Raw genomic sequence first — 27988 nt, forward strand, 5'->3', positions numbered from 1 at the left:
TGCAAGAGCTGTCGCTCATTCCTGCAGTTTTTTCTCCCTTTATATCCAAACAGGTTTGTGTTTAACAAAAGGATAAACCCTGCTAATCTGCCGATTTGTCAGCCAGCCCTGTGCTTATCACAGCAGCGTTTGTTGGCCGGGGCAGAGGCAGTGCTGATGTGCACAGCTGTGCTGTGAGGACACATGGTGTGTGTCATGTTATGAATAAAAATATACCTATTTTTGTTTAAGGTTACAGAGAAAAAAACGGTGGGACCAGTTGCTGTTAAATTAGCTTAATTGTTAAGAGTTCTTCTTTAATTGCCCGTCAGTGGTTGGTGATTTAGCCATTGTCCCCACAATGCTTGCCCCGGAGCAACACCTGGAGGCAGGATGAATGGCCAGTCAGGAGGCATGGGTGACAGCCAGCTGTGATGACAGGGTATGAAACACAGGATGAAGATGACAAAAACCTAAATGGAAAACAAATTTAGGAGCAATTGAAGCAGATAAATACACAGAAGAGAATGAATGACATGGGAGGAAGGGACACAGAGTGCTGGATGTGCTTGGGAGGAGGCAGGAGCTTTGGCTGGGGTGACCAGCAGGTGTGGGACGATGGCACTGGTGCCTGGCGACAGCAGGAGTGAGGAGAGCAGCCAGAGCTGCCGGCTGTCACTTGGGCCACCCGGCTGAGCACAGCCGGGCAGCACAGCCCAGCATGAGCACGGCCAGGAGCCAGCACTACCTGTGCCTTGGCACACCTGCCAGCAGCGGGAGGGATCCTGTCCCGGCGCAGGAGCGTCTCCGAGACTCCACAGGGAGCCCCTGGAGCTGGCGCTGTGCTCCCAACACGGCGCCTTCTCCGGGACAGCAACGGCGTACCGGGGGCACCCCGCACAAACCGCACCTCGCGTCCCCCGCACCCCGCACTCTGCACACCGAACCCCTCAGTCTGCACACCCCGATCCCCCGCACACCTTGTACCCACCCCCCCACACATCCCGTACCCCCCGATCCCCCGCACCCCCCGCGAGCCGGCGGTTCCACAGCGCCCCCTCGCGTCGCACTGGCGCAGCTGCGCCTGGCAGCGCTCCCGCCAGCCCGAGGGCACGGAGCGCACGGCGGGACACGGACAGACGGACAGCGGGACACGGACACACTGACAGATGGACAGATGGACACACGGACAGCGGGATATGGACACACGGACACAGAGGGACACATGGGCAGAAGGACATGGACACACAGACAGAGGGACACACATCAGAGGGACACATGGACAGCAGGACAGACATATGTAAACACGGACACAGGCACACAGACATGGACAGCAGGACACGGACACATGGACACTGACAGATGGATACGGACACATGGACACGGACACATGGAGAGACGGACACGTGGACAGCGGGACATGGATGCACACAGATAGAGAGACTGAGACAAACACGGACAGACAGACACAGACAGAGACTGTGGGACAGGCACAGACACACAGACAGAAACAGAGCGAGATACAGGCATGGATGCAGAGACATGGACAGACAAGGACAGACAGACATGGACAGACATACACAGGGACACACAGATACACAGACACTTGTCAATCTCATAGTGAATCAACTGTTGATATAGTCACTAAAGCATTACCCAGGTTTATTTATATATATATATATATATATATATATAAAAGTATATCTATATATAAGATTTCTCACAGCTTCACCTTAAGGTTGGCTAAATATATCAGTCACACACAAGCACACCAGGTTACTTGAAAGAAGTAATGGATATCTGCTGGATACACAGAAGTCTTTATCAGGAGGGAGCCTGCTGCAGCTCGGGTCAGGAACCTCATTTCTCTGATTTCTAAGTACAGAAAAAGGAAGATAATGTAGAGGGTATTGGAGCAACTGAGTTATTTGTGGTCTTGTTTCAAGTCTGTGACTGTTGCAATTGTTCTGCCATTTTATAATGAAGAAGTAATATCTCCCAATTGTGCTGAAAGACCTGGATTCTTAGAGTTGATTGGATCTGGTCTATTCCAAAAGAACTTGCAAAATGCAGTGGTTTTGAGTAAGTGACTGTCCCAGATTGCAAGGCAATATGTATTCTATTTGCCATCTGTATGACAGTTTTCTTCTGTTAAGTGGGCAGTTTTCCTTATCTCTTCCACAACCAATCCTCCCTCTGAGGTGAAATCTGCTGATAACAGGCTATGGAATGTTCTTGCATGGCTGATAAGAACTACAGCATCCACTGGGAGATGTGAGCCCAGGGGAGGAGCCAAGCAATCCTACATGGATACAATCTGGAGATTCTGGAACACCAGCACAGTTTCTCCACTGGATTTCCCAGAGGAACAGCAGCTGCCCCTTCCACTGGATTTTCAGAGGAAGACTACACCCTTCTACAGGATCCCTGCTCCAGCAGAACCACCCCTGACACTCCAGGAGGGCTGCAGCCACAATTCCAACTGGACTGCTGCCAACACCCTGACTAACAGGGTGTCAGGTCGTGTTCTGACTCTGTCAGTGTTGTCTTGGTTTGCTGCATTGCTTGTTTTATCTTTTTGTTTTCTTCCCTAATAAAGAACTGTTATTCCTGCTCCCATATTTTTTGCCTGAGAGCCCCTGAATTTAAAATTTATAGCGAGTTGGAGGGAGGGGGTTTCCATTTTCCATTTCAGGGGAGGCTCCTGCCTTCCTTAGCAGACACCTGTCTTTCCAAACCAAGACAGTGACAATTCCTGGCCTTTCTTTGTGAGGACCCTCCAGTGAAAGAGTGGGAGGAATGCAGCTGCGGCCGTTTGGGCAGCGACCTTTGTGCCACCACCTGCACGGGAACGTCCCTGCCTGCAGCCTCCGACTCACCTGGCCTTCCATGTCGCGGCTTTTGGCTCGCAGCTTGTTCACCTGCCCTTCAGCAATGTCAGCCCGCTCCTTCGCCTCCTCCAGCTCGTGCTGCGCCTTGCGGCACCGCGAGAGATTGACGTTCGCCTGCTCCTCCTGGAAATCAGACAGCGCTGGCACAAGGGACACTGCCCCGCTGCGGGAATTCCCTGAGAGGGGGAATTGTGGGAGGCTGTACAGTCGGAGGGTTTTGGGAAAGCTGCAAGAGGCAGGCCTCAGAGGCAGCAGAACTGTGGTTAGGGCTGAGCAGCAGCCATGAGATTGGTCAGCAGAAAAATTATGTAAGAAATAGAAAAGTGAGGGCAAATGGGACAATGGTCTGTGTATTAACACTTGGCTAGAATAACTCCCTAAGCTGCAGAAAAGTCTATCTAGGGAAATATTAGGAAGTTCCAAGCTTAATAATGGAGCTCTGTGCATTGTGTTTTAAGGCTTATAAGCAGGTACTGTATTTGAACAAGCAAGCATTGTTTAACCAAAGGTACCTGTGCTTATAGTAGTTGGATGGAACTACAGTCAATATGCTTTTGCTTTGTGTGATTGGTCAAAAAACTTAAAAGGTAAGTTGTAACATTGAGTTCTTTGCTGCCTGGAATGTGAGCTGATAGCATCTTCCCATCGTCATAACCATGTAATGAGAATGATGCTGGAAAATTAAACAGCTCAAGGCACGTTCCTAGCAGTCCCATCCTGTTTGTGATTTGTACATAGACCCTGGCTGGCAATACCCTGCCACCACTGGCACCAGTGCTGTCCTCACAGTAGAGCCCTGCATTGCCAGTACACTGTGCTTATAGCCAGTGCCATCCACAGCACAGCCACTCGGAGGGCAGAACAATTACCCCACTCAGTTCCAGATGGGAAAATTGGCTTGTGTGGCTCCAAAAATGCACCAGTTCCAGGATAGCTACAGCTACACCTGCTCTGTTGTGAGCCATAATTAAGAATATTCAAAGGCAGTGTGGTCTTAGCTGCCCTGTCCAACTCAGTATTCAATTATTTTAATGATCTAGGGAGCCCACCTTTCAGAAATCTCCACCCAGTCCCCACTGAAAAGGGTCCTCCACTCACAGCTTCCTCAGCCTGTTTCTTGTACGCTTTCACTTTTAACTGCAGCTTGTCCACCAGGTCCTGGAGCCGAAGAATATTTTTCTTATCTTCTTCAGACTGCAGGAAGTAAAAATGGAGTCAGCCTTGGCAGATGAACTGAGGTGACCCCGCAGGAGGGAGGAGGATGTGCAATACCTGGTAAGTGAGCTCCTTCAGCCTCCGTTCGTACTTGCGAGCTCCTTTCAGGGATTCTATTCCTCGTTTCTGCTCGGAATGAAGCTCATTTTCTAACTCGTTAATCTGAAACACAGAATCGTGGTGAAGATGGCAAGAATGGCTGCTGATCCTGCTGCCCTGCAGCTGCTTCTTGGGTCTAGACTAGATAAAATACGCTCCCCATGTTATGTTGGTGATGACACAGTGTGTGAACCCGTAGTTGTTTATAAAAGGAACCTAGCTGTGCATTCCTAGAGCATTTGTAGTCAAAATTAGACTTAAATTTGTCTGAGAGAGGAAATTGAAACAGGGAAGGGTGGGTTCTATGAATGTTCACCAGGTAAATGGGAAAAACCTGTTTCATTTTTTGTCTTTTATTTGTTATCTTTGGGAGTAGCAGTGGCAAATACAGCTTAGGGACAGCATGGAAACCTGGCTGCTGTCTATTCCCTTTCCTCTTGTCCATCTTCCACAGGCATTGAACTAGAGATGTAAGGTGGCATATCTATGACTGTGCCCCTCTGTAAACCTGCTGATTTCTACTCCCTTTTTGAACCTTTCACCAGCTGCCTCTACAGCCTTCCATGGCAACAGATTCCCAAATTCACTGCCCATTCTGTAAAGTATTTCTTTTTATTTATTTTAAAGGTGAAGATGGGCTGGTCTCTCTCAATGGCAGAGTCCTAGCCTTGCTTGTCAATACTCATAAAACTTTATCTTGCAGATCCTTCTTGAGGTGCAGAGACCAGAACTGCATGTGGTATACTTAATGTGGTGGCAAGAATGTGTTGCCATACAGCTCTGTCTTGTTCTCAGTGCCTTTCCTAATGAAACCCATTTTTTTTTTCTGTTTTAGGTCTTAATTTCTATTTCACATTCAACAGCTTCTGAAGTCTGTCCATTACCAGTTCCAACTTCATCCCCAAGTAAATTAAATTATTTTTCACTAGACAAAATCACCATCTATGTCTCCCTGATGTCCATCTGCCCCCATTTCGCCCACTCAGTTTTTTTGAGGTCACTCTCAGGTTCATCACCCGCAGTGCATTATTTGGCTACTCAGCACAGCTCTCATCAAACCTGCTGGGAATACCTGGGGCTCTCCCTGTTTTCACCCTCCCAAGAGCTTCCAGCAACCAAGGGCCCAGTCAGAAACTTCACCTTAATCTACTCAAATCTTCACCATACCCTGGCCTCCAACTTTTGGAGCTGTTTCTTCCCTCCCTTCAGTGCCAGCTGCTCAGCCTCTTCCAGACGAAGCTGCAGGTCCTTCACAGTCTGTTCCAGGTTCTTCTTCATCCTCTCCAGGTGGGCACTGGTGTCCTGCTCCTTCTTCAGCTCCTCTGCCATCATGGCTGCCTGGTTGTGGTCACAGTTATGTTACAAATATCTCCATCCCAGCAGCCCTGGGTGCCTGAGAACAACCCCCAGCCTCACACTGGTGAGTGACTCCGCACGTTCTCCGTGCCCATGGCTGTGCTAGCGCTCTGTCATACAAACAGGATCACTCTCAAAGTCTGTGTTTCTAAAAATGCTTCACCTCAGAGAACAGACAGGGTTGACATAAAGAAAAAAATAATCAAGGCGTGCAAATGGATTGGTACCAAAATTCTATTTTTTAAGTCAGTCAATATTGAGGTGTTACCAGCTAGCACTCTGCATCTCTGGGCTTCCTCATGACTTTGAGTATCTGGCTATCTGAAATTTGCCAGTCAGACTTCTAAGCAGTTTTTGCAGTGAGATGACCCTGAGTACCTCAGACTGCACTGAAAAGCTGATGGCTGCTGAGGTGCCCAGAAGCTGGGATTGATAGCTGTCACCGACGTGGCAGAGCAGAGAGGTCAGGGATCCTGCAGCACTGCTGCTGGTGGGCAGGCAGGACCAAACACTGGTGCACCAGGACTTGATGCAATAGTGTCACTATTCTCTGTTTAATTTTCCTATACCTTTCCTAGATGGTCCCAGGGGTTGTTATTTCTGATAACGTGGAACCTGTAGCCTCATTTAAATTAGCCATTTATATTCTCTCTTTCTTACATGTCTAGCAATTGAATAGAATTGTGTATGATTTTAGTCTCAATTTCTGCTTTTCTGTGCTGTGTCAAGACAGGTCTTTGTTTCAGACGAATCTTTTTCTATTACAACTTTGCCACCATCTGTTCTATCCTGCCTACTACATTTACTCTGGAAGCAAAAGTGAATGGGTATGGAGAAGGGGAGAGAGAATTCCTCTTCATTACAGACAGCTAGCAGGGCATGGGGACCCTTTCTGGAGGAGTCTTCTGTGACAAGTGCTATGGCAATGTCTGCATGAGGCCCATGTGGCAGGGACTGTGTGTCACAGACATTTTCTGTTGAAGAATTTGTTCTCCGTCTGACTGCTGCCTTTCTAAAGGGGAAAAGTGGCTGTGGTAGCACAAAATGGAAGAGCAAGAGGACTCACATCTGTGATGGCTTTCTTTGCTTTCTCCTCTGCATTCCTGGCTTCCTGAATGCTGTCTTCAACTTCAGTCTGTAAATGAGTTATGTCCACTTCCAGTCTCTTCTTGGTGTTGAGGAGGCTCGTGTTCTGTCGGGGCAGTCAGCAGACAGGTCATCCCCATCCTGTTTGTACTAATTAATGTAGGATGAGCTGCTGCCTAAAACTAAAGAATTCTAGAATATTTAATCGATCCTAGTCCCTGTGAATTCCACATTTGAGGAATCAGAAGCAGAGAGCCACGTGAGCACGCCTCATACAGGGGCTGCATTTCTGGTGCCCCCCGAGCCAGGGAGCCCAGAGTGGGGGTGCTGGCCCTGCCAGCTCCCCCATCCTCAGGCAGCAGATGTGTTTGTGACACTCCCACACCTGCAGGAACCTCCTGTGGTGCCAGGAGATGCCAAATACCTGTGAGTGCAGCAGCTGCACTCTCTCGCTGGCGTCCGTCAGCTCCTGCTCGGACACCCTGCGGGCTCGCTCGGTCTGCTCCATGGCAGCTCTCATCTCCTCCATCTCTGTTGTCATCAGGCCGTTCCTGCGCTCCACTATAGCCAGCTGCTCTTTCAGCTCATCATTCTCTCTCAAGGCATCATCTAAATGGAGCTGGGAATCCTTCAAAGGCGAGAGCACCTTTTGTGAGACCCAGAGGCAAGCAGAGGGAATGGCAGAGGGGACAGCAGCCTTGTGGTTCTTACCTTGAGCTGCCCTTGCACAGCTTTAAGGTGCTTCTGTGTCTCTGCTGCCTGACAGTTGGCATGGCTCAGCTGTATTTCCATGTCGTTCAGGTCTCCTTCCATCTTCTTTTTCAGCCTCAAGGCATCATTTCTGCTTCTGACCTCTGCATCCAGCATGGTTTGCATAGACTCTAATACCCTCTGGTGATTCCTCTTCAGCTGCTGGATTTCCTCATCTTTCTCTGCAGTCCTTCTGTCAACATCTGACTTCACCTGGTTCAGCTCCAGCTGAACACGTAAGATTTTCCCCTCTTCGTGCTCTAAAGAGCCCTGTAAGGGTTGAAATATTATATTTTGTCTCTTAGTGCCCATTGCTGGGAAATACCCATGCAGAAATGTGACCCTTTGCAGCTGGGAGGGACCCTAAAGTGGACCTTTAAAGACCAAGCACTGAAAAAGCTGACTGCTATCCCATACTCACTGTACTTCAGCTGGATATTCAATGGTAATTTAGGAATAATATTCCTTAGGAAAATGCCTCTGATATCACAAGGTCTGGGCACTGAAGGCTGTGGTGATGCTGGAGAGACAACAGATCATGAGGAAATATAAAACAGGACAGCCAAGCTTCCTGTTCAGAAGCAGCTTGCCTTCTCTTGCATCTCCATGCTGATTTCTGCTTTGTCCCACCCCAGTGACTCTGTGGGCAAGTTGCCCTTTCACACAAACTTTCCCTCTGGTACTCATTTCCTTCCCTCTGGTGTCATCCAGCTTTTGTTGAAGCAGTGAAAAGCCTGAGGCTGGGTCTTTCCACCCACTGGACAGAAATAAGCACATGCAGAGAATAAAACAGCTGATGTAGCCCTGGCATCCCTTCTAACATATTTTCCAGAGATGCCTGATTCTCCTTTTGGATTCTAGAATGAGCCTGTGGTGACTAATTCAGGATTGGACTGATGATATTTAGATGCATAAATTGGAGTAGATGGATTACTTGACCACAATAATTCTTGCTCCTACTGCCCACCCATTTACTGAGACCTGGAGATTGTTTTATATTTCTTTTTCTACCTAAGAGAAATGGAAGAGAAAATAAAGTGAGGCTCTTCTTGGTGGCGAGCAACAAAAAGACAAAAGGTCTGTCAAAAGTCAATACAAGGGGAACCCTGGCTGCATATAGGGATAAAAATGTTTAACCCTGAGAATGATGTTGTACTGGAAAAGGTTGTCCAGCAATACTCTGAGACCTCCATCCTTGAAAATTATAAAAACCAATTAGACAAGGCTTTGAGCAACCTAATGTAAGTTCAGAATTGGCCCTTCTTTGACCAGGAAGTTGACTAAAGACTTCTAGGAATCCTGTACAAGCTAAATTAATTCTGTCTCTCTGTGTTTGAGGTATGCTCTAGGTATATCATGGAATGCTCATGAAATGTTTACAAAGCTCATGAAATGTTTACAAAGATATTTTGTGGAGAATCAGACCTGGTAATACAGAAGTAATAATGTCTTTTCCAAGAGACAGTCAGGGAAGTTACAGAACAGAAGGCTAGGAACAAAGCTGTTAGAGTTTTGAAGTGTTAGTGACTTTTCTTCAGCCTTCCATGGAAGCAAATTCAAAGAGATGGTGCAAAATGAGCTCAATTTTAGACTTTTTAGACTGGGACTGAGGGGGTTTTGTGCATGATAGCACAGCAAGGAATGCCACATTGGTATGGCAGGGGAGCAGTCCCTGTGCTTTTTGATCTGTCTGTCTGTGCTCTCTTACTGCACTTCTGGAACAATTTCAGGATAAGCAGGAATATAAAATATACACCCAAATTTTCTCTATTCTCAATTTCTCTAAAAGCAAGCCCCTGACTGAGGACACTTGCCTCTGCTTCTTCTAATGCTGCTTGTAGGTCACACTTTTCTTGCTCAATTTGCTTCTTTGCTTTCTCCAGCCCATGATTTGCTTTTCCAGACTCAGCAATCTGTTCAGTCAGATCAGAAATTTCCTCTGCAAGCAGAAAACACATACTCAGCTCTGCTCAGACAGTGTGATCAGTGGCACCTGCAATTGCTCTTTGGCAATGGGAGTGACAAAAGGGACTCTGGTGTAATGGGATGTAACAGTGAGAAGAAATAATACATCATGTCTTGTGTGCAATCTTCATTTCTGATAACCTGCACATCCCAGCTCAGTGTGCAACTTGAAAATGAGAGGGACCAACTGGAGTAAGCTCAGAAAATAATGTCAACTTCTTCTGGGTAGTGAAATTACATCTCCAGAGACAGCCAAGTTGGGCTGATCTCTTTATGCTTAGATAATTCCCAGTGATCATTCAGTTCAAAAGGATCTGAGTTGTATTTCCTTTCTATGGTTAGTTTGCTTATTAAATGCCAATCTGTTGTGCCACAGCTGCATGATCCTCCAATAATCAGGACACAGACATCAGCCCACCAGATTTTTTCTAGTAGCAGTGACAGAAACAATCTGAAAAAACTGAGTGTCATCATAATTTCTGTCTATTCAGTTAACTTGGTCCTTGTGCATGCACAGGATTACGATGGTGTGAAGAAGGGGGAACATCCTGAGGAAGCAGGATGCTGTAGAGATGGAAGTGAGTGCCTGCAGGTGACTTTATGATCAGCTGAACAGGAAAGAAAGTCACCACCTTTGTGGGAAAATCATAAAGAACAAAACCCTGGGAAGAGGCAGAGCCCTGGCAGTCCAGAAATGTGGAAGCATCCGAGGGCTCACAGTGAATCCAAGGTGACAGACACAGGAACTCACGCTGGAGGTTCTTGTTCTCCCGCCTGACAGTCTCAGCCTGGTCGAGTATCTCCTCGTAGGCATTCTTCATCCGGAAGATCTCGGTGCTGAGAGAGCGAGACTCCTTCTGGGCAGCCTCCAGCTCAGTCTGGCTCTCCTGGTACTTCTGCTTCCATTCAGCCAGGATCTGGAGTGACAGGAGAAGAATGACCCGTTCTGACACACTCCATCTCTGCGACTGTGGTAGTTTCTGGGGTCCCCAGGACAGAGGTGGAATGGATGAATCTGACTCCGTGTTCTTAGAAGGCTAATTTATTATATTATGATATTATATTATATTAAAGAATACTATACTAAAACTATACTAAAGATAAAAGTTAGGCTGGCAGACTAGCACCAGGACTTCTTTGCATGTGAGTACTCAGTCTGCTTGACCAGTCTCCCTTGTGAAGGCTTAATGTTTTTTAAAAATTATCAGAAGGCTGATTTATCATTTGCTGTGGTCACCTGGGGTTATTTACACAGTGACCAGATGTTCCACTATGGGGTCCTTACCATAATTTTGCTTTGGGTAAGATGCAATTTATTTTACTGTGAGCACAGAACTTCAATGATTTCAGAATTTGTCTTGTCCTATCAAATATCTGATGATGTTTAGATCTGGCATGGTTTTTTGAACAAACCTTATCAAAATTCCTCTGCTTTTTATCAAATGCTGCACAGACTGCATGTGACCTCTCCACGTCAATCATGAGGTCATCCACTTCCCCCTGCAGCTTCTGCTTTGTCTTCTCCAGTGAGGCACACTTTGCATTGACAGCCTCAATCTGCTCCTCTGATTCCTGCAGGCGTTGGGCCAGCTTCTTCCTGCAGGATGGGACATTCAGCACTGAGAAAAAGAAAGTTCTGACCTTCTCAGATAATGGACAACAAAGGAATTTGGAACGGGAAGGATGGGCACAGAGAGCAATATATAATGCTGTGGTGCCAGGAGCCTGGGGGGCACAACACTCTGAAGTCCCATAGACTAGGAGAATATGTACCCAAGTATGAACTGTACCAATGTGGAGAGGGACCAAAAATATGCTTTCAATACTGACAGTGTAAAGAATGTGCTCTTTCAACTACTATGATTAACTAAATGCACTGGAATTCTCCTTTATATAGACACCTCTACTTCTCCTTTAAATATCCACTCAACCACTTTTCACTTCTAATACATTAAAAAGCACACTGCTCTGCATATTACCACTACAAACATATACTGGTTTCTTTCAGTTCTGCACTCATTATGCTTAAATGTCCTTCTACTTTCTCCAAGCCATTCTTCCACGTACTTGGCCTCCTCGAGCTCCTCCGTGCGCTGAATCGCGTCCGTCTCGTATTTGGTTCTCCACTGGGACACTTCGCTGTTGGCCTTGGACAGGGCTCTCTGCAGCTCCCCCTTGGCCTCCTGCTCCTCCTCATATTGTTCCCGGAGCAAGTCACAGTCATGGCGAGCGGACTGCAGTGCGTGGGCCAGGGCATTCTTGGCCTTGGCAGTTAAAATTAAACGAGTTGTCAGAACACGAGTAATTTGTGACTGGATATTTTGTCTCTAGTCTGATAAAATATTCGTATCTCCCTGTCCGTGTGCTACAGTTGCTAGAGAAACAGACGGAGCAAAATGAATAATATTAGGGATTCTGTGTTTCAGGCTAAAACAGGGTCGTTTCAGGCTAAAACAGGGTTGTTTCAGACTTAAATATGTTGTTAAACAGGGTCGCGTGCTTGCCCATCTTGTCTGGGGGGATAACACCTCTCAAACACATCTGCACCAGGTGTTTCAGGCAGAGGCAAAATAAATCCACCAACAGAAAAATTGCAGGTGCTCCTGCTCTATTTTCCTTTTTTTGGCTGCTGCTGTTTTCTTTGCCTGTAGGCACAGAGCTACTTCCCTTCATTTCTCTTATGTTTGTGATCTTCAGAATGCATGATGAGAAGGGCTTAAACTGTCTTGTTATTTAATTTTTAATGTCTCCTCCCTGTGTTGTATTCCAAGGCAAAGTTCAAAATTTTCACTATTCTGATGTCCATTCTCTGAGGAGAAATCTCATTTATTTCAAAATTTGTTGTTTCAAATGAAAGCAAGTCACCTTATTTTCTTCCTCTAGTTGTCTCTTCAGCTCTTCAGTCTGCTGAGTGAAAGAATGTTTGCCTCGAGTTAACTGAGAAATCAAGGCCTCCTTCTCCTCCAGTTGCCGAGTAAGTTCACCTAATGAGAAAAAGTTGATTTTTTTAAAGACAGAGATACGAGACAAAAAACAAATGAATGAGAGCAGCTAGCCACAAAAAAAAAAAAAAAAAAAAAAAAAAAAAAAAAAAAAAAAAAGTGATTGCAACATTTAAAGTGGTAAATTGAAGGGAGAATAGTAATTGCATTCCCACTGATAAAAAACAGCTGTGTTGGCATCAAGAAAAGGTGAACTGACCACAAACTCACAAGTTCATTTTGACTGACAGTACTCCTGGTTTGGTTTTGTGTTTCCTTGGGTAGGTTTCTATGAATGCCACCAGGAGGAGGTTCTACATTCTGAGTTTTGTTCAGATCACCAAGTGATAAATATGTTACAAAACACACAGACATTCAGGCAGCATATCTAAGTACTTGACACTGGAATATTACATTTCATCAGGGGACATACCATTCTCAGTCTGTAGGCTTGTTTTCTGTGTGTTCAGATCATTAATGAGCCTCACATGTTCATCATCTTTGGCTCTGACTTCACTGAACTGGTCTTCAAGAGCTCGGCACATCTTCTCCAGATTGCTCTGTGAAGAGGTAGAAAACAAATCCCTCAGTTCACGCGGTTGTTCAGAAGAACAACGCTAACAACAACAAATACTTCTTCCTGTGAGGCCACCTTGGCTTTGGAGACAGACTCTACGTTGCTGGCCAGGTCATCAATCTCCATCTTCAGCTCACTTTTCTCCTTCTCCAGCTTCTGCTTCACGCGTTGCAGGTTGTCGATCTGCTCGCCCAGCTCAGCTGTGCTGTCCGCGTGCTTCTTGCGCAGTGCAGAAGTCGTAGCTTCGTGCTGCAGCGTGGCCTCTTCCAGGTCACGGCGCATCTTCTGGAACTCTGCCTCACGCTTCTTGTTCATCTCCACCTGAGCTGCTGTGGCCCCTCCTGCTTCTTCCAGGCGCTCGCTGATCTCCTCCAGCTCCCTGGACAGGTCGACTCTCTGCTTTTCAGATTTGGCACGGATAGCGCGTTCGGCCTCAATTTCCTCCTCCAGTTCCTCTATCCGAGCCTATGAACGTTAATTGTTTAAAAGAGGACTTTTGAATGGATAGATCTAAAATTATCACTAAGGAATAAAGAGCAAACATTCACAACCATTAATATTTCTCTTTCTAAAGAGAAGTAACACTAGAAATTTCACGGTATTGTGTCCTAGGACAGGTAATACTCAGTTTTGGAACAATGGTGAGTGTAAAATCTGACACTTAATGTTATAGCTCATAATGAATTTATTATTTTGTGAAGGCTTTAGAAGTTCATTTTCCTGAAGAAATAGAAGGGGTGTCACTGGAAAATGTAAAGAAATGTGAATTTGCAGGAAATTTCCTAGAAGTTAGGCCAGAAAAAAGCAGTGCCCTTTCTCCAGCAGCAAACAGGATGGAAGAAATTCAACATGAACAATCATGGGATAAGAACACTGAAGAGAGCTGTCTTCCTGGTTCTGCATTTAGAAGGTGATCTTTGTCCTGATCATGACACATTGAGTCTCATTCTATTGTTTTCTTAGAAAAGTGATTCTCAGTGGCTGCACATCTGTGGCATTCTCAAAGCCTGCCACAATGTTCATGTAAGAAATTTCCTATGTAGTCATGCAAGATTTGAGGCCAGAGTTTCTGTAAAAGTGCCCTGAGATGGGAACAGCACCCAAAGTCACATATCAGTGGTTTTATTCATGTGAGAGAAAATATTTTTGTAGAATGGTCCAAGAATAAATAAATATTTTTGTAGCATGGTCCACTAAAATTATTAGTAACTCCCAGACTTTACCTGAATCTCCTTAATTTTCTTTTGCAGCTGAGAACTTTGAGCCTGCTCATCTTCAATTTTACTTTGCAATTGGCTAATTTCAAAATCCTTTCTATTAAAGAACAAGAAGGCAAATTCAGTGTGGTTGAGATAAAACACTAATTTCAGAATTCAGAGCGTAATAAGTCAGTGTAATACTTTTTTATCCTTTCATCCATTTGTTGCTTATCATTTTCCAGATCCATTATGGAATCCTGAGACATTTTCAGATCACCTTCCAGTTTTCTCTTTGCTCTCTCAAGGTCCATTCGCAGCTTTTTCTCTTGTTCCAGAGATGCTTCAAGCTAAAACACATAAAACATACTTTGAAATACATAAATTATACTTTGAAAGTAACTATTCTTGATCTAAAAATCTAACTAAGTTGGAAATTGATTAATAGAGAAAATAATCAGGGCATCTCCACATGTGCAGTGAGACCAGAGCTGCCATGGTGATTTAGTTTCCAGACATTGAGCTGTTCACAGCTTGGCTGTGCACAGTTGAACTACCAGTTTTTGAAAAAACAGAAATTAAATTTTTCCAGTAGCTGCAGTTCCTAGCATATAGACTGCTAAACATACAGAAATTCCCAGTATTTATAACTTCCTGGAGTATATGTGCACAGAAATAACTCTGCAGCAACCTTCAAACTGTCACAGGTCTCCTGCTTCAGCTAATGGGTTAAATCAGATCACAAAAGCCCACAGTGCTGAAATACCCTGTGATGAACATGAAAGCTGTGCTGGATTCCACAATTTCCTTTAAATTAGCAGTGTTTTATTGGCTTAAATTATTAGAGCTGGCTTGTCTGCTTTAGGTGTTGCTTATACTCCAAATTACAGATTTCTAGTCTACTGTTATCTGTCACAGGGTATTTATACATAACCCAACAACTTCTATTTACATCATCTACTTGCTGCTCCAGCTTGGTCTTGGCTTTGTTGAGGGTGCTGACTTTGTCTTCCTCAACTTGCAAATCATCCAGTGTCTGCTGGTGGGCTTCCTGGAGGGCCTTCTTCTCCTTGGTGAGTTTAGAAATGTTTTCATCCAGAGCTGCCATCTCTTCGGTGAGGTTCTTCACCTGTCAGACAGCCAGCACCCATCCCATGAGGGGATGCCCTGAGAAATGGCAGACTGGGAGCACAGTGACTGCATCCTTGTGTGGATGTAGACAAAATGCTCTCTGCAGAATGTTCTTATTGATTGCAATGAGGGCAGCAGCAATATAATATCATACATTATATTCATTGCCATGAGGGCTGCAGCAGCCATGAGAGTCTCATCTCTCTGCTCCTGCAGTGATAGGAATTCCTCCTTTAGTTATTTTTGATCCCCACCCCTATCCTACTAAATTTTATAGTGAAACCTGCCAGTTCTTCCCTTGCCTCTGAAAGATTTTCCTATTGGGATTTACAAAAGCCCTCTGAGTTTCTCTTGCTCAAGAAATGTCTTCCCTGCATATATTTGCTGTGAAAACAGCTGTAATTTCTCAGCAAGTCACGTTCTTTAAAAAGGGATGATCAAGTGTTAAACATAGCCAAAAATATATTACATTTTCCCTAAAAATGAAAAAAAACATGATAACATGACAAAGAAAAACAGAAAAAAAAAATTCTGTCAGCTGATTGACCAAGTGAAAATACCTCTCTCCTATGCATTGGACACATCTCACCTCTATTCACAGAACTTACAGGTGGCTACATTTTTCCACAAAACTGACGAGCTGTATGGGAGCACTGTCTGGGGAAGAATAATTCCCTGATTCCTTTGTCACCTTATTCTCTGTTGCATGCTTCTCCTTCTCCACTTTGGCCAGAGTCATTTCAAGATCATCAATATCTTTTTTCAGCTCCGAGCACTCATCTTCAAGTTTCCTCTTCTTTGCTGTCAGTTCAGCATTTGTCTCCTCTTCATCCTCCAGTCTTTCATTCAGCTCTTTAATTTTAGCTTCTAGCTGGATTTTACTCTTAATGAGTCCTTCACATCTCTCTTCAGCATCAGCTAGATTTTCAGTCTCCTACCAGAACACATTGAAGGCACATTATATTTATCATAAAAATGACAAAAGACAGTTAAGACCTTTGGTGAGTGAAAAAATACAGGTTTTTTTTTTGAAACTAACCTGATTTGAAAGCACATGGCAACAAGTGACAAGTCCACTTGCACCAAACTGCTCTTGGCCATGTAATATTTCATTACCTTTTAGAGCATGACAAGTATAATTTAGAATATTTTATTACCTTATAAAACTTGACAAGTGCAATTTCAGTCTCTGTTCAGCAGTATTCCAGAGAAAAGCAGTTTCCACAGTTTGAGTCCTGCCTCTGGCAGAAAAGCTCCATATTATAGTGGCAGCAGATGTGGAAACAGCCTATATTCCATCCAGAATCAGGCACCACTGAGAGGAGCACATTGTATACACTGTGGAATGTCTGATTCTTCCACTGCTGGTAGCATTGGAACCTCCTGTATTCTTACTGGGGTTAGTGTTTGCTGCATGCTTTGCACCTTGCTCAGGTGTAAGGGACAAGACCAGAAAGAAGCAGTGGGAGGCTTTGTACCTATGACATGCCTGTTTATAGAGAGCAATGGAAAAGAAGAGAAAAAGAACAGCAGAGTAAGAGGAAGTGGGGTGAATCTGGAAATGGAGGTTACTCACAGACTGAACCTGGAGCTGCAGGTCATTTTTCTCTTGCAACAGGGTCACCATTTTCTCCTCAAGCTCCTTCCGTTTTGCCTCAGACTTTGCAAGCTCCTCCTTGGTTTTCTCAAAATCTTCCTTCATGTTGGCCATCTCCTTCTCAGACTCTGCACTCCTCAGCAAGGGCTTGATCTTGAAGAATAGCTTCATCCATGGCCAGTGCTTGACATTCATGAATGAACGAACATTGTACTGGATGATATAAATAGATTCTCTGAAAACACATGAAACCAGTTAATGAGGGTGGTGAGACTCGAGCTGGAAACATCCTGATTATTTTCCACACATCATCAGGATTTACCCCAAGAACTTTTGCATGAGACTTTTTCCCCTCATCTCCCTTGCTTTTATTTAAGAGTAATTTCGAGGCCATTACTGCAGAATGCCTGGCTCAGTAGTTTGAATAATATCTACTGTCTGAATATACAAGGAAGAAATACTACAAAACAGACAGACTTCTCTGGCATATTGACTGGGGATCTCTTAGGCTTTCCTCAGTCTCAAGGAAAACACAAGTGCTCAGGTAAATACCAGAGTGAAAACTGATATTGTTGAAGTACTGCTGCTAAGACTACAAATCTGGCTGTTACTGTCAATTGTGGAAGCAGCAGCTTGATGCTTTTTGGGTCACTCAAAATAGCAAATACCATATTAGAAATTTTAAAGACAGAAACTGAAAAATAAGGAAACATTTTTATGGAACTGAATGCTAAACAGCTGCTGCCAGAATTTGTGAGACTGTCAGGAGGAAACTGATTGTTGGTACTTGCTCTGCTCCCCAATAATTTCTAAGGTCCTTTCCCAAGGACAGCTTTTTGCCTGAGACAATATATTACATTGATGGACCTTTGGTCTGACACAGTACAATTGCTGGCATTTTCTCACATTACCTTCTTTCATTCATCTTTTTAAATTCCATTCTCATGAGGTACCCTCTGCACATAGCTTGTGTATGAGTGATGAGGCTCACAAGCTTCTCGTCTCTCATCTCTTCCAGGAGTCCCAGGAGACCTGCCTTGAAGAACACCTAGAACATAAAAGAGGGTCAAACATTTGAGGCTTGGGCAGATACACAGCCATTGACAGCTGATGCAGGGTAGTACAAGGTGGTTTAAAGAAAAATGCCTGCAGGGGAAGGGTTTAAGAGCTAGAGAAATTTTCTGTCAGTATTCAAATCCTCAAGGTACTGTGATTCACAACGAGTCACTCTGTGTATGAGCTAATCATATTTTTGCAGTGTTATTTGATATCTGCTCCACTGTAGTTTATGAAAAATTTAGCTCATCTCTGGAAGTGTCCAAGGCCACGTTAGATGGGGCATGGAGCAACCTGGGATCGTGGAAGGTGTCCCTGCCCAGGGCAGAGTTGTTGGACTGTTTATAATCATCATGAATGCTGATTTAGTATGCAAGAAACACTTTCAACAAGCAAAATATTTTGCTTAATTATATTTACTCTTCCACAAGAACTTTACCTTGGTGTGGCCAAATTTGTATTGGTTGTGGTCAACATCAATGGAGGAAAGAAGCTTCTCTGAAGCCTTTTTGCTGTCAATGAATTGGCCTTCTGGAATGGCTGAGGCATTAAGGATCTTGTACCTGTGGTGAGACAGGTTGCAAGAATTGGTTGCAAAGAGGGTGAGGAAGACAGGATTAATTGTATATCATGGGTCAGTTTCACACCAGTGCAGCATGGAAGATGCTGTATTTAACTATAACAGCAGACAGTTCTGATTTAGCACTCTGTGGCAACTGAGCCCCCATGAACCAGTTTAGTTGTCTCCATTTTAAAGATGAATAAGACCAGAGACAGAGCACTGTGAGGATGCTCATGTGGATTGACTTTGCATCTGTACTCGGGAAGTCTTCAAAGAGTAGTCTACAATGGCACCTTACTCATTGCACTGCAAGTGTTTTGCATCTCTTTGAATCATCAGGCACTGGCTTCAGTTTAGAAATTATCCTGGTTCTGATGTTTAGAGAAGTCTCTGATCTGGTCAGAGAGGGAAACACTAGAGTGACCTCAGAACAGTGTTAATGCCTTGGTTCCCTCCAACGCCTCTAATCTGGTCTGACTGGGAGTGTCACCAAATGTGTCACATGAGCTGTGTTCTTACTGGGAAAGTGTCACCAAACGTGTCACCTGAGATGTGTGCTTACTGAGGCCTTTTCCTAACAGACATTGAGTAATAACTGAGGACCTACCTTTGCTTGAAATCTGCATAAAGGATTCTGCTTGGAAACCCCTTCCTGCAAATTCGGATGCCTTCTAGAACCCCATTGCACCGCAGTTGATGCATCACCAGGTAATGGTCCATTGCACCTTAAACAAAATACATCCATCATGATCCCAATTTTATCACATGGAATCATCGTGTGTACTAGCATTTCAGAATTATCTCCTTTTATTTTTTTTTTAAAATTCAAGTAGCTCTTTATTAAAGATGCAGGAAGAGCAGACAGAACATGCCTTCAATTCATACAAAGTTGTGGAGAGTTGTATCAGTGAGTTTTACTAAGAACACAAGGGCTAGCAGTGCTTGTGCAAAGGCATGAGGCCTCATTTCTCAAAAAATGGCAGGATGGTGGTTTAGGAGACCAACTGAAAAATCTTTAACAGCATCAGCCTCCTCACTGGATGTGGGCAAAGGTGGCATGGTGTAGTGCAGTGCCATCCAGGCAAGGGATTTTCTAATGCTGTTACCCACAACAGGCAATTTTATCAGCTGTAATCAAACCCATCTTTTTCACCCTCAGTTCTGTACACACATTAAGCAATGATGCAGATACACACATAAGCAAAACTGAGTAACTGGGCCATGTAATGCTCAAATTTTTTCAGTCACAGTCGACAACACAAAAAAGCTCCCCTTGTTACTGTCTTGCAGGCCAACCCCCAAAAGGACTTTGCCTGCAGAAGGAGCTATCTGGGCAGTTGGTGTGGAAGCTTAACAGGCCAATTCCTGCCAGTCCCCTGTCTTCAGAACATAAAGGTGGCCTTACCAGGTGTCTTGGTCTCGTTAGGAATCAGACAACGCACAAAGTGAGGATGGGTGCTTCTCAGGTTGGTCATCAACTTGTTCAGGTTCTCCTGTGATAGGACAAAACAAGGGCTTCAGCTTCAAGCTACAAAGCTTTTGCATTCTTATTAAATTCAGTTATTGAAGTTCAGGGAATCACAGAATGGTTTGTTTTGGAAAAGGTCATCAAGTCCAGCATCCTTGTCCCACTATTCCAGGTTGTTCCAAGCCCCATCCAGCCTGGTCATGAACACTTCCAGGGATGGGGCAACCCTGTGCCAGGGCCTCCCCACCCTCAAAGTGGATTTTTTTTCTTATATCCAGTTTAAACCTACCCTCTTCCAGTTTAAAATCACTGCCTTTTGTCCTGTCACTACAGGCCCTGGTAAAAGGTAATTTTCTGTCTTTCTGATAAGCCCCCTTTTATGTATTGAAGAAGCAGAATGAGGTGTGCCTGGAATCTCCTCTTCCCCAGGCTGAACAGCCCCAACTTTCTCAGTTTCTTTTCTAGGATCGGTGTTCCAGCCCTCAGATCATTTTGTGGAATCATGGCTCACATTAAAAAAAAATTCACATACCCTGAACACAGCAGACACTGTCTGGAAAGAGCCCCCCTTCTTCTTGGCACCCTTCTTGCCACCACCACCAGCACTATCACCTTGGAAGAAGTAGATGGGAGGTGAAGAGTTAAAATATGCAGTACATTTTGTAGGCTTCATCTTCCTTTGGCAATGGACCAGTAAAATACTTCATTTTAAATACTGACACACTGCTCCCTGAGAGTTTAATGAATTGCTGCTAGGTAGTTGTTGATCAGTGTGTGGGATTATTTAATCTCAAATGCAAGATTTAGGTTGCTGGTATGGAACAGTATGGCCTGACCTAAGTTTCCTAATAGTATGCTCTGTGCTTCTGGTCACATATTGCTTTCACTATTACACAAACCTCCATTAATTTTTTTTTTTTAATTAAAAAAACCTCAAAAATGATTTTTTGCCTTATTGGCCATCACTGAAAAATCACTTACCAGTTTCTGCCCCACCAGCGTAGTTAGAATAAAGGAAGGACAGCAGCTTCAAGGATGATTTCTGGTACAACCCCACAACAGTTTCATTCAGAGGATCCTTGTTCTTGTCAAGCCAGCCAGAGATGTTGTAGTCCACTGTGCCAGCATAGTGCACCAGGGAGAAGAAAAATCAAAAATACCATTTAGCCCTCAAGTAGCCCTCAGTGGGCAAGCATACCTACAGCAACTCACATCAAAGATCTCAAAGCCAGCGATGTCCAGGACACCAATGAAATGCTGTCTGGGCTGTTTTGTGTCCAGCTGTTGGTTGATGCGAACAACCATCCACAGGAACATCTTCTCATAGACTGATTTAGCCAATGCCCCCACTGAATTGTACACCTGTAAGAAGCACAGCCATGGTAGTAACAAAGGTTGAGTTAGCTTTACATTTGAAAGAACACTCTCAAGAAATTGAGAAGCTGATGGGCTATTTATATACCTGTTGGACATTCTGTCCTTTGGTTACATATTCATTCCCGACTTTCACCCTGGGATAGCATAAAGCCTTGAGCAAATCAGCAGAATTCAGACCCATCAGGTATCCAGCCTTGTCAGCCACTAGGATGAGAAACAGCAAAAGAGTTCAGTAGAGACAAAGAAAAGTGTCCTGGTCCTCTGGGATGTCTCTGTTACAAAGAGCCTACTTTTGGCACAACTCAAATGCATGTGTTATCAAGAGAAGCTCCTCTCTAGTCTCATGGAGAATATTCTCCTTGCTCCAAAGGCAACATCTCAGCTGCAACACAATCCTGTGTCCATGCCTGAAGGGCTGCAAGCAATGCTTAAGTTGTATGTCTTTCTGTTTCCTTGTAGAGGGTGAATTAAATCAGTGTCTTTGTGAGGCTTGAAACAATCTTTGAAAATTATTTTCCTTTCCAGAAATTAGTTTTTATAAAGTGTTGGGCACTCTGGAGGGTTGGGTTGCCAGCTCTCTGCTGGTGCAGTTCACAAGCAAACTCTGCAATCAGCCCTACCTTCTGTGCCATCAGGCTCTGCCTGCTCCTCCCGCTGCTTCTGCTTGAACTTCATGTTTCCATAGTGCATGACAGCCCCTGTCAGCTTGTATATCCCCACCTTCTCATCGGGGCTGAAGCCCAGGATGTCCACAGCATTCTGCAGGGGCAACAGGCAGGTTGGGAAAGCACAAAGGGTGAAGCACAAGGGGCAGGTGGGGTTTCTGTCCCAGCCTGTGCTGTGTCCAGCACCGTCCCAGTCCCATGGCACTGGGCCAGCAGTGCTGGGTAAGGCTGGACAGACCCCCCTGGCTCAGCTGGGCTGGCTGCAGGGCTGCTCTGCTCAGCTCTACTCACGTCTGTTGCCAGCAGCTCCTCACTGTCATCAATGCTGGCAACCGTGACTTCTCCTTGGCTCACGTAGAGGAAGTCATAGGGGTTGGTGGAGATAAGGAGGAGATCTGCAGGTACGTGGGTCACCTTTAGTGGCACTGGGGAGGTCACAGTGGGAAGAGGAAGCTCTCGCTGAGCCAAGCCCAGCACTGCTGGCACTCACCAATGAGCTCGGGCTTCTTGTTGGACATTATCTGGTAAAAAATGTGATAGCTCCTTTCGCTGGACAGCTGAAAAGTGACTCGGGATTTCTCCAGGAGATCTAACCAAAAGAGAGGTGATGTTAGTCTCCTGATGAATTTGAGGTTGCAAAAGCATGAATTCTGCTTGCTCTGAGTTGCTCCAACTCACAGGTTTCAATATCTGCTGAGGCCAGCTTGCCAGTTGGTCCGAAGTGAATCCGGATGAATTTTCCCTATCAAGCAGTGCAGATCAAATCATTGGTTATGACAATCAGTGAATGAAGCTTGCATTAAATTTCTTCTTTCTGGTAAATCTGAAATGAACTCACAAAGCGTGAGGAGTTGTCGTTCCTCACAGTCTTAGCATTGCCAAAAGCCTCCAGCAGTGGGTTGGCCTGGATGATCTGATCCTCCAGAGTTCCCTAGTCACAGAAGAAAATGCTTCTTTACCACTTTACTACTTAGTAATTCACAAATATTGCAAAAGGGATATTACAGATAATTTTTACATATCACACATAATTTAAACGTAAAAATTAACAGAGTTCTTAATCACTCATCAGCCAACACTCATGGATATTTCCATGGGTTTCAAAGGGAAGAGTGCTGAAAGATAGATCTGTGTTTTGCTTATTTCTTGTATCTGGTACCACATGTTTGGTATCACATACAAAGTCAATGCAGTGGAGTTCAGGGCGTTTGAAAGTTGTATGAGAGCTGTTTCTGCATTCCTGTTCACAAAAGTCTTGACAGCTAAAGAAAATGTGAGAAATCTGGAAAGTTTTCTGAAGGTTGCTCATGCTTGACAAGTACAGACTTTGGTAGGAAACACCTACCAAGGGAGAATGCAAAACTTTGCAGTTGCATTCAAACAGCAGCAGCCTTTCAGGATGCAGGAATACAGCTCTTGGCATTCTTTGAAAACTGAGACATGGACAAAGCCTGACACTCAAATACCAGACTTCGATAAGCACGGAACAGAGACTCCTCAATTTATATTTTTTTTTCCCTTCTGCATTACTGCATTACTGCAGAATGAATGATCAACATGTGAAGTTTTGATACTGTGCTGTATCTGTCTTGGTAAGTGCAAAAATATGGAAGGAAAAAAAGCTTCTGTGACATTATTCTCTCCTTTTTGGTGCAATACAGTCCAGGAAGCAGAGTCACTAATGCAACTCCTGCAAAGTCATGACTGATCCTTCATAGTCTGGGCATGAAAATGTTGCCAGGGATAATTTCCAAGACAGATGGAAAACCAAGAATAAGGACAAAAAAAAAAAAAAAAAAAAATTGCTTTACACCAGATGAAAGGTGAGAAGCACTGTTTCAGTTACTACATCTCTGTGAGTGTAGTAGTGCAGCCCTGAGCACAGGGGAGAGGCACTGCCATTCCCAGCACTGTCTGCAGATGGCACAGCAGGTTTAAATTAGTTTTTGTTAGTCCTCCGTGAAGATGGACATCTAAAATTAAAGCAGTAGCATAGGAAGCTCTACATGTTTTTTCAAATAAAATACCCTAAATGCATAGAATAATGTCATCTGCATGTATCTTTCGAGAGGAGAGGAGAGGAGAGGAGAGGAGAGGAGAGGAGAGGGATGTGTGTGTCAGTGTGGCTGACTACACAAACACTGAGCCTCTTTTGAGTGCATAGCTGTAACCAGGGAACTAAAACTTGGATAACATGGCAATACTTTATACAAGTTCATTCTGGAATCCTGTTTACAGGCTGGATGACAAAGTGTTGGAGGCCCAGACCATATTTTGGAAAAATGCTGTTACACACTTTCCTTATTCCTGTACCATTGCCTGGCATCTGATTTCAGCTTGTATCTGCCATTGAAAGATGTGCTACACAGAGCCATAACCTGTTTTATTTAATGCTCTTATGAAGAGGAACTATTGTCACAGAGATTGGAATGCTAAAAATGTATTCTGTGAATAGTCAGAAGAGGGCAGAACAGATTACTGCCACTCTGAGAGCCAGGTGATTTTCCTTCTATCACACATGGTCTGTACATGTCTCAGCTGTCTTGAAGCTTTTCTGAGATCAGTCCTGGCATAGTGAGCAGCTGATGAAAGCTGAGCCCAGGAGATTTTAACATGGTGCTGATGGAAAGAGTGCCTGTGATGAACTTGCCTTGGCCATAACAACCCATCACTCACAGACACCTGCCTCTGACTGAAAGAATATTCAGCCTTGGAATCTCCTTAAGCTCCTCTATGCCCTTGGGTACTCAAATAACATGCTGACACATGTCACACGCTTTGACGAGCATCTCACAGGCTGTGGTGGCACACACTTGTGCCACAAGGGTGTTTGTTCCTTGTTCTGTGATGGGTAATGAAGCCTGTGACTTGCAAATGCAGCAGTGGGCTCAGATGGCAACAGCTGTGCTGCTCAGCAAAGGGACATGGAGGCATGCACTTTCTTTGCTGCAAGGATCCTTTCTGAGGTTCCTTTCTGCCTGTCAGGCGAGTGGTCCCAGCTGTCCCAAATCCAGCCCTTTTCTCATGCTGTCCCTCTGGGTCGTTCTGTTGACCACAGACAGAAAAACCAGCCAGTGGAAACTACTGCCTGATGCAAGTGAAATGATGCTTAACTTCATCACAGTCACTCTGGAGTGCAGAGTTCCTGCACTTCCCCTGTCGACAAAATGAGCCAAGGACCAGGAATGGCACAGCCATGTGCCAGTGGGAACTGACTGCTTGTGGCAGCACGTGTTGTAGTTGAGACAGCCACGACACACAGAGTGTCACCACACAATTCCAGAAGGCTTTAAGCATTTGCCCATACAGAGTAACATCAAATAATTTCAGAAAGCTGCAAGCATCTGCCCTCCTTGCTCTTCAGCCCAGCCTGTTACACCCCAATGTTCCTGCATTGCCCTGGGTGCCCTCTGCTCCCTTTGGTGGTTGCTCAGCACACCTGGGCACTCCATGGCTCATTGCTGCCAGTGCTGCTCACCTGCTGCTCACAGCTGCAGCCACTGGGGATGAGGCTGGGCCACAGCCCCATGCCAGTGACCCAAACTGTGCCACACACAGCCCCAGTGACCCAAACTGTGCCACACACAGCCCCAGTGACCCAAACTGTGCCACACACAGCCCCATCCCAGTGACCCAAACTGTGCCACACACAACCCCATCCCAATCCCCACAATCTGTGTGCCTACAACTGCTCTCTTTTCACCTGCAGCACTCAGGTGCTGTGGATCTCAGAGGACACTGAAGGACATAGATGTACAGCACAGAGGAAGCTGCTGTCTAACATTATCTCCCACTCCCTGGTAAAGACTCCCCTGTGTAAATGGAGGCTTTCCTACACTGACAAAATCATTTTATAAGTAAGAGTTCAGCAGATTTGAGGCTGGGCACCAGAGGTAAATGAGCATAGGTGTGCTTGGGTTGTGCATCCTGACTGTCTTCTCAGCTGCACGACACTTTCTGCCTCTGGATAGCCCCAAAATACACATTGGTACTTTTTCCTCAGTGTTGGCAAATACTAGAAGGAGGAGCTGATGTCATACCTGCATTTTGCCGGGCTGTGGATCTTTCTTCTTCTCACCAGTGACTGCAATTGTTGCAAAGTACTGGATGACACGCTTGGTGTTCACAGTCTTCCCTGCACCGGATTCTCCACTGTTCAAACAAAAAACATTAATTATTACAGGAAACTGTTTAATTAATGATTTCAATTAATTTAATTCTTTTAATTTAATTAAGTATTACAGGAAACATAATCACTTTTCTGTCAGCTTTGTCACTCATACCAAATCATACTCACGTGATAAGGATTGACTGGTTGTGACGATCTGAAAACAAAATCACAGAAAGAGCTGTCAAGTGAGATGTGGAGGGCATCAGTTCTTCAGACACAACTGACTTCAAGGGAAAGAACTGTATTATATCAATATTTATCACCTTCATACAATCTAAGGTAAGTGATGTATGATTACCCATTAGTTTGCATCTGGACTTTTTTTTTTTTTTTGATGCAGACAGGGATGAAGTAGCCCAAAATTTAACTTCAAGTAGAGATTCATTACAAGGTTTCCCACTTACTATTTGTTTTCTTTTATGTATAGACCTTGGATTAAATACTCTTTAATTATAATCAGATTATTTGCTGTGTTTCTCCTTTAAATTCCTTACAAAGAGAGGAGGCACAAAGCCACACAGCCAGCTACTGCTTTTCCTTCATTATCTGATAGCCCACAGACCATCAAGATTTTTGCTGTCTGATCTTGCATTGTGCTGTAGGATGATGGGACCACTGAATAGAACTTAAAATTCCTTGACCAAATAGCCAGACTTACATATATCAGGGTTTTCCACTCTTGCCAGGTAACTCACCAGTCAGCATGAACTGATAGGCGTTGTCAGAGATGGAGAAGATGTGTGGAGGGGCCTCCTGGCGCTTCTTGCCGCGGTAGCCAGTGACAACCTCAGGGTTGTACACCGGCAGCCACTTGTAGGGGTTGACAGTGACGCAGAAGAGACCCGAGTAGGTCTGCAAGGAAGGGACACAGCACCTTGGCTTCCCCTGAGCCTGGCCCAGCAGCTCCTGAGGCTGCCCAGAGGAAGCTGCTGCTGCCACTTACGTAGATCATCCAGGCTGCGTAACGCTCTTTGAGGTTGTACAGCACAGCGGGTTCGTGCAGGTGGGTCATCATGGCCATGTCCTCGATTTTATCAAATTTGGGAGGGTTCATGGGAAAGACTTCATCATCCTTTACAGTCACAGTCTAGCAAAAAAAAAAAAAAGAAGGGAACAACATAAGAAATGTAAGACAGGGAACTGCCTGAACTGGATGATCACATAGGAGTAACAATGGTGTCACTTACTGTGTCATCATATTTTTTAACAGTGACTTTGTCACCTTCTTTGCTCTGTATGGTACCTTTCACATACATTTGCTTGTCATCTACTACAAAACAGGCCGACTTAGCATCAAATGGGCGATTCTGGGCTTCAATTCTCTCCTTCTCTGGCTTCCGTAAGTAGGGAGCAGCTTCTCCAAAGATTGCCATCTCTGCATCTGAGCTCATGGCTGCAGTTGCTCTGGAGGAATGCAGAAAAGTTGCAGAAAGTCTGTGCATTTGTAATTTACATTTATCCAGACAGTGGCCATGCTCAATGACTAACAGGAAGAGGAGGACTAATCATACACTTAACTTCTGCCTCAATTTTATTTATCCACAGAAAAAGTGCTAATAAAGAAAGTTCCTCTTGTGGCCAGATTGTCTTTGATGACATTGCCCTTAAATAGGCCTATGTAACCAGGTGAGGGCAGAGAAAATATCAAGCTAGAAGTCTTGAAAAGCTGGTCCTGCTCTATCTTCACCTACTCACAGAGCTGCACAGCCACATCATTATCAAAGCCACATACACAAAGCCACTCAGTTTATGTCATTGGACATCTCAAAATTTAGACAAAAGTAAGCACTGTGAGTCACAAAGAGTGGCTCTCACATGTGATTTCCAGGTGGAGGTATGTTAGCACCCTCTGCTTTTGATATTTTA

General features: G+C 44.6%; 1 protein-coding gene across 1 annotated transcript; it reads right to left on the reverse strand.

Annotated features, from left to right (window-relative positions):
• LOC121348133 (myosin-13) lies at window positions 1–27513 on the reverse strand. The gene is made up of 38 exons (XM_041427347.1): window positions 27310–27513; window positions 27066–27209; window positions 26818–26974; window positions 26249–26276; window positions 25992–26103; window positions 22790–22882; window positions 22630–22693; window positions 22442–22540; window positions 22243–22346; window positions 21907–22045; window positions 21372–21490; window positions 21122–21271; window positions 20906–21050; window positions 20442–20521; window positions 19847–19934; window positions 19049–19166; window positions 18319–18442; window positions 17735–17871; window positions 16803–17058; window positions 15918–16160; window positions 15048–15224; window positions 14300–14445; window positions 14123–14213; window positions 12975–13364; window positions 12756–12882; window positions 12207–12325; window positions 11409–11605; window positions 10755–10938; window positions 10093–10258; window positions 9191–9315; window positions 7338–7646; window positions 7051–7254; window positions 6607–6732; window positions 5352–5522; window positions 4143–4247; window positions 3969–4064; window positions 2859–2993; window positions 1–33 (listed from the first exon to the last, which is right to left on the reverse strand). Exons 1-38 carry the CDS (start codon window positions 27511–27513, stop codon window positions 16–18), a joined length of 5490 nt encoding a protein of 1829 aa, XP_041283281.1. The 3' UTR covers window positions 1–15.
• Window positions 27514–27988: the final 475 nt, after the last annotated feature.

This window comes from Onychostruthus taczanowskii, unplaced genomic scaffold (assembly GCF_017590055.1).
Source record: "Onychostruthus taczanowskii isolate IOZ18803 unplaced genomic scaffold, ASM1759005v1 scaffold99, whole genome shotgun sequence".
Classification (NCBI taxonomy): Eukaryota; Metazoa; Chordata; class Aves; order Passeriformes; family Passeridae; genus Onychostruthus; species Onychostruthus taczanowskii.

What these genes read in the sequence shown, in the direction of transcription:
- LOC121348133 (XM_041427347.1), bottom strand. Translation starts at nt 27,513, where the DNA reads ATGAGCTCAGATGCAGAGATGGCAATCTTTGGAGAAGCTGCTCCCTAC. An exon ending in CTATCAGTTCATGCTGACTG is followed by an intron (nt 26,277 to 26,817) that starts GTGAGTTACCTG and finishes TTTTGTTTTCAG; the next exon opens with ATCGTCACAACCAGTCAATC. An exon ending in ACAAATTTGGCCACACCAAG is followed by an intron (nt 17,872 to 18,318) that starts GTAAAGTTCTTG and finishes TTTATGTTCTAG; the next exon opens with GTGTTCTTCAAGGCAGGTCT.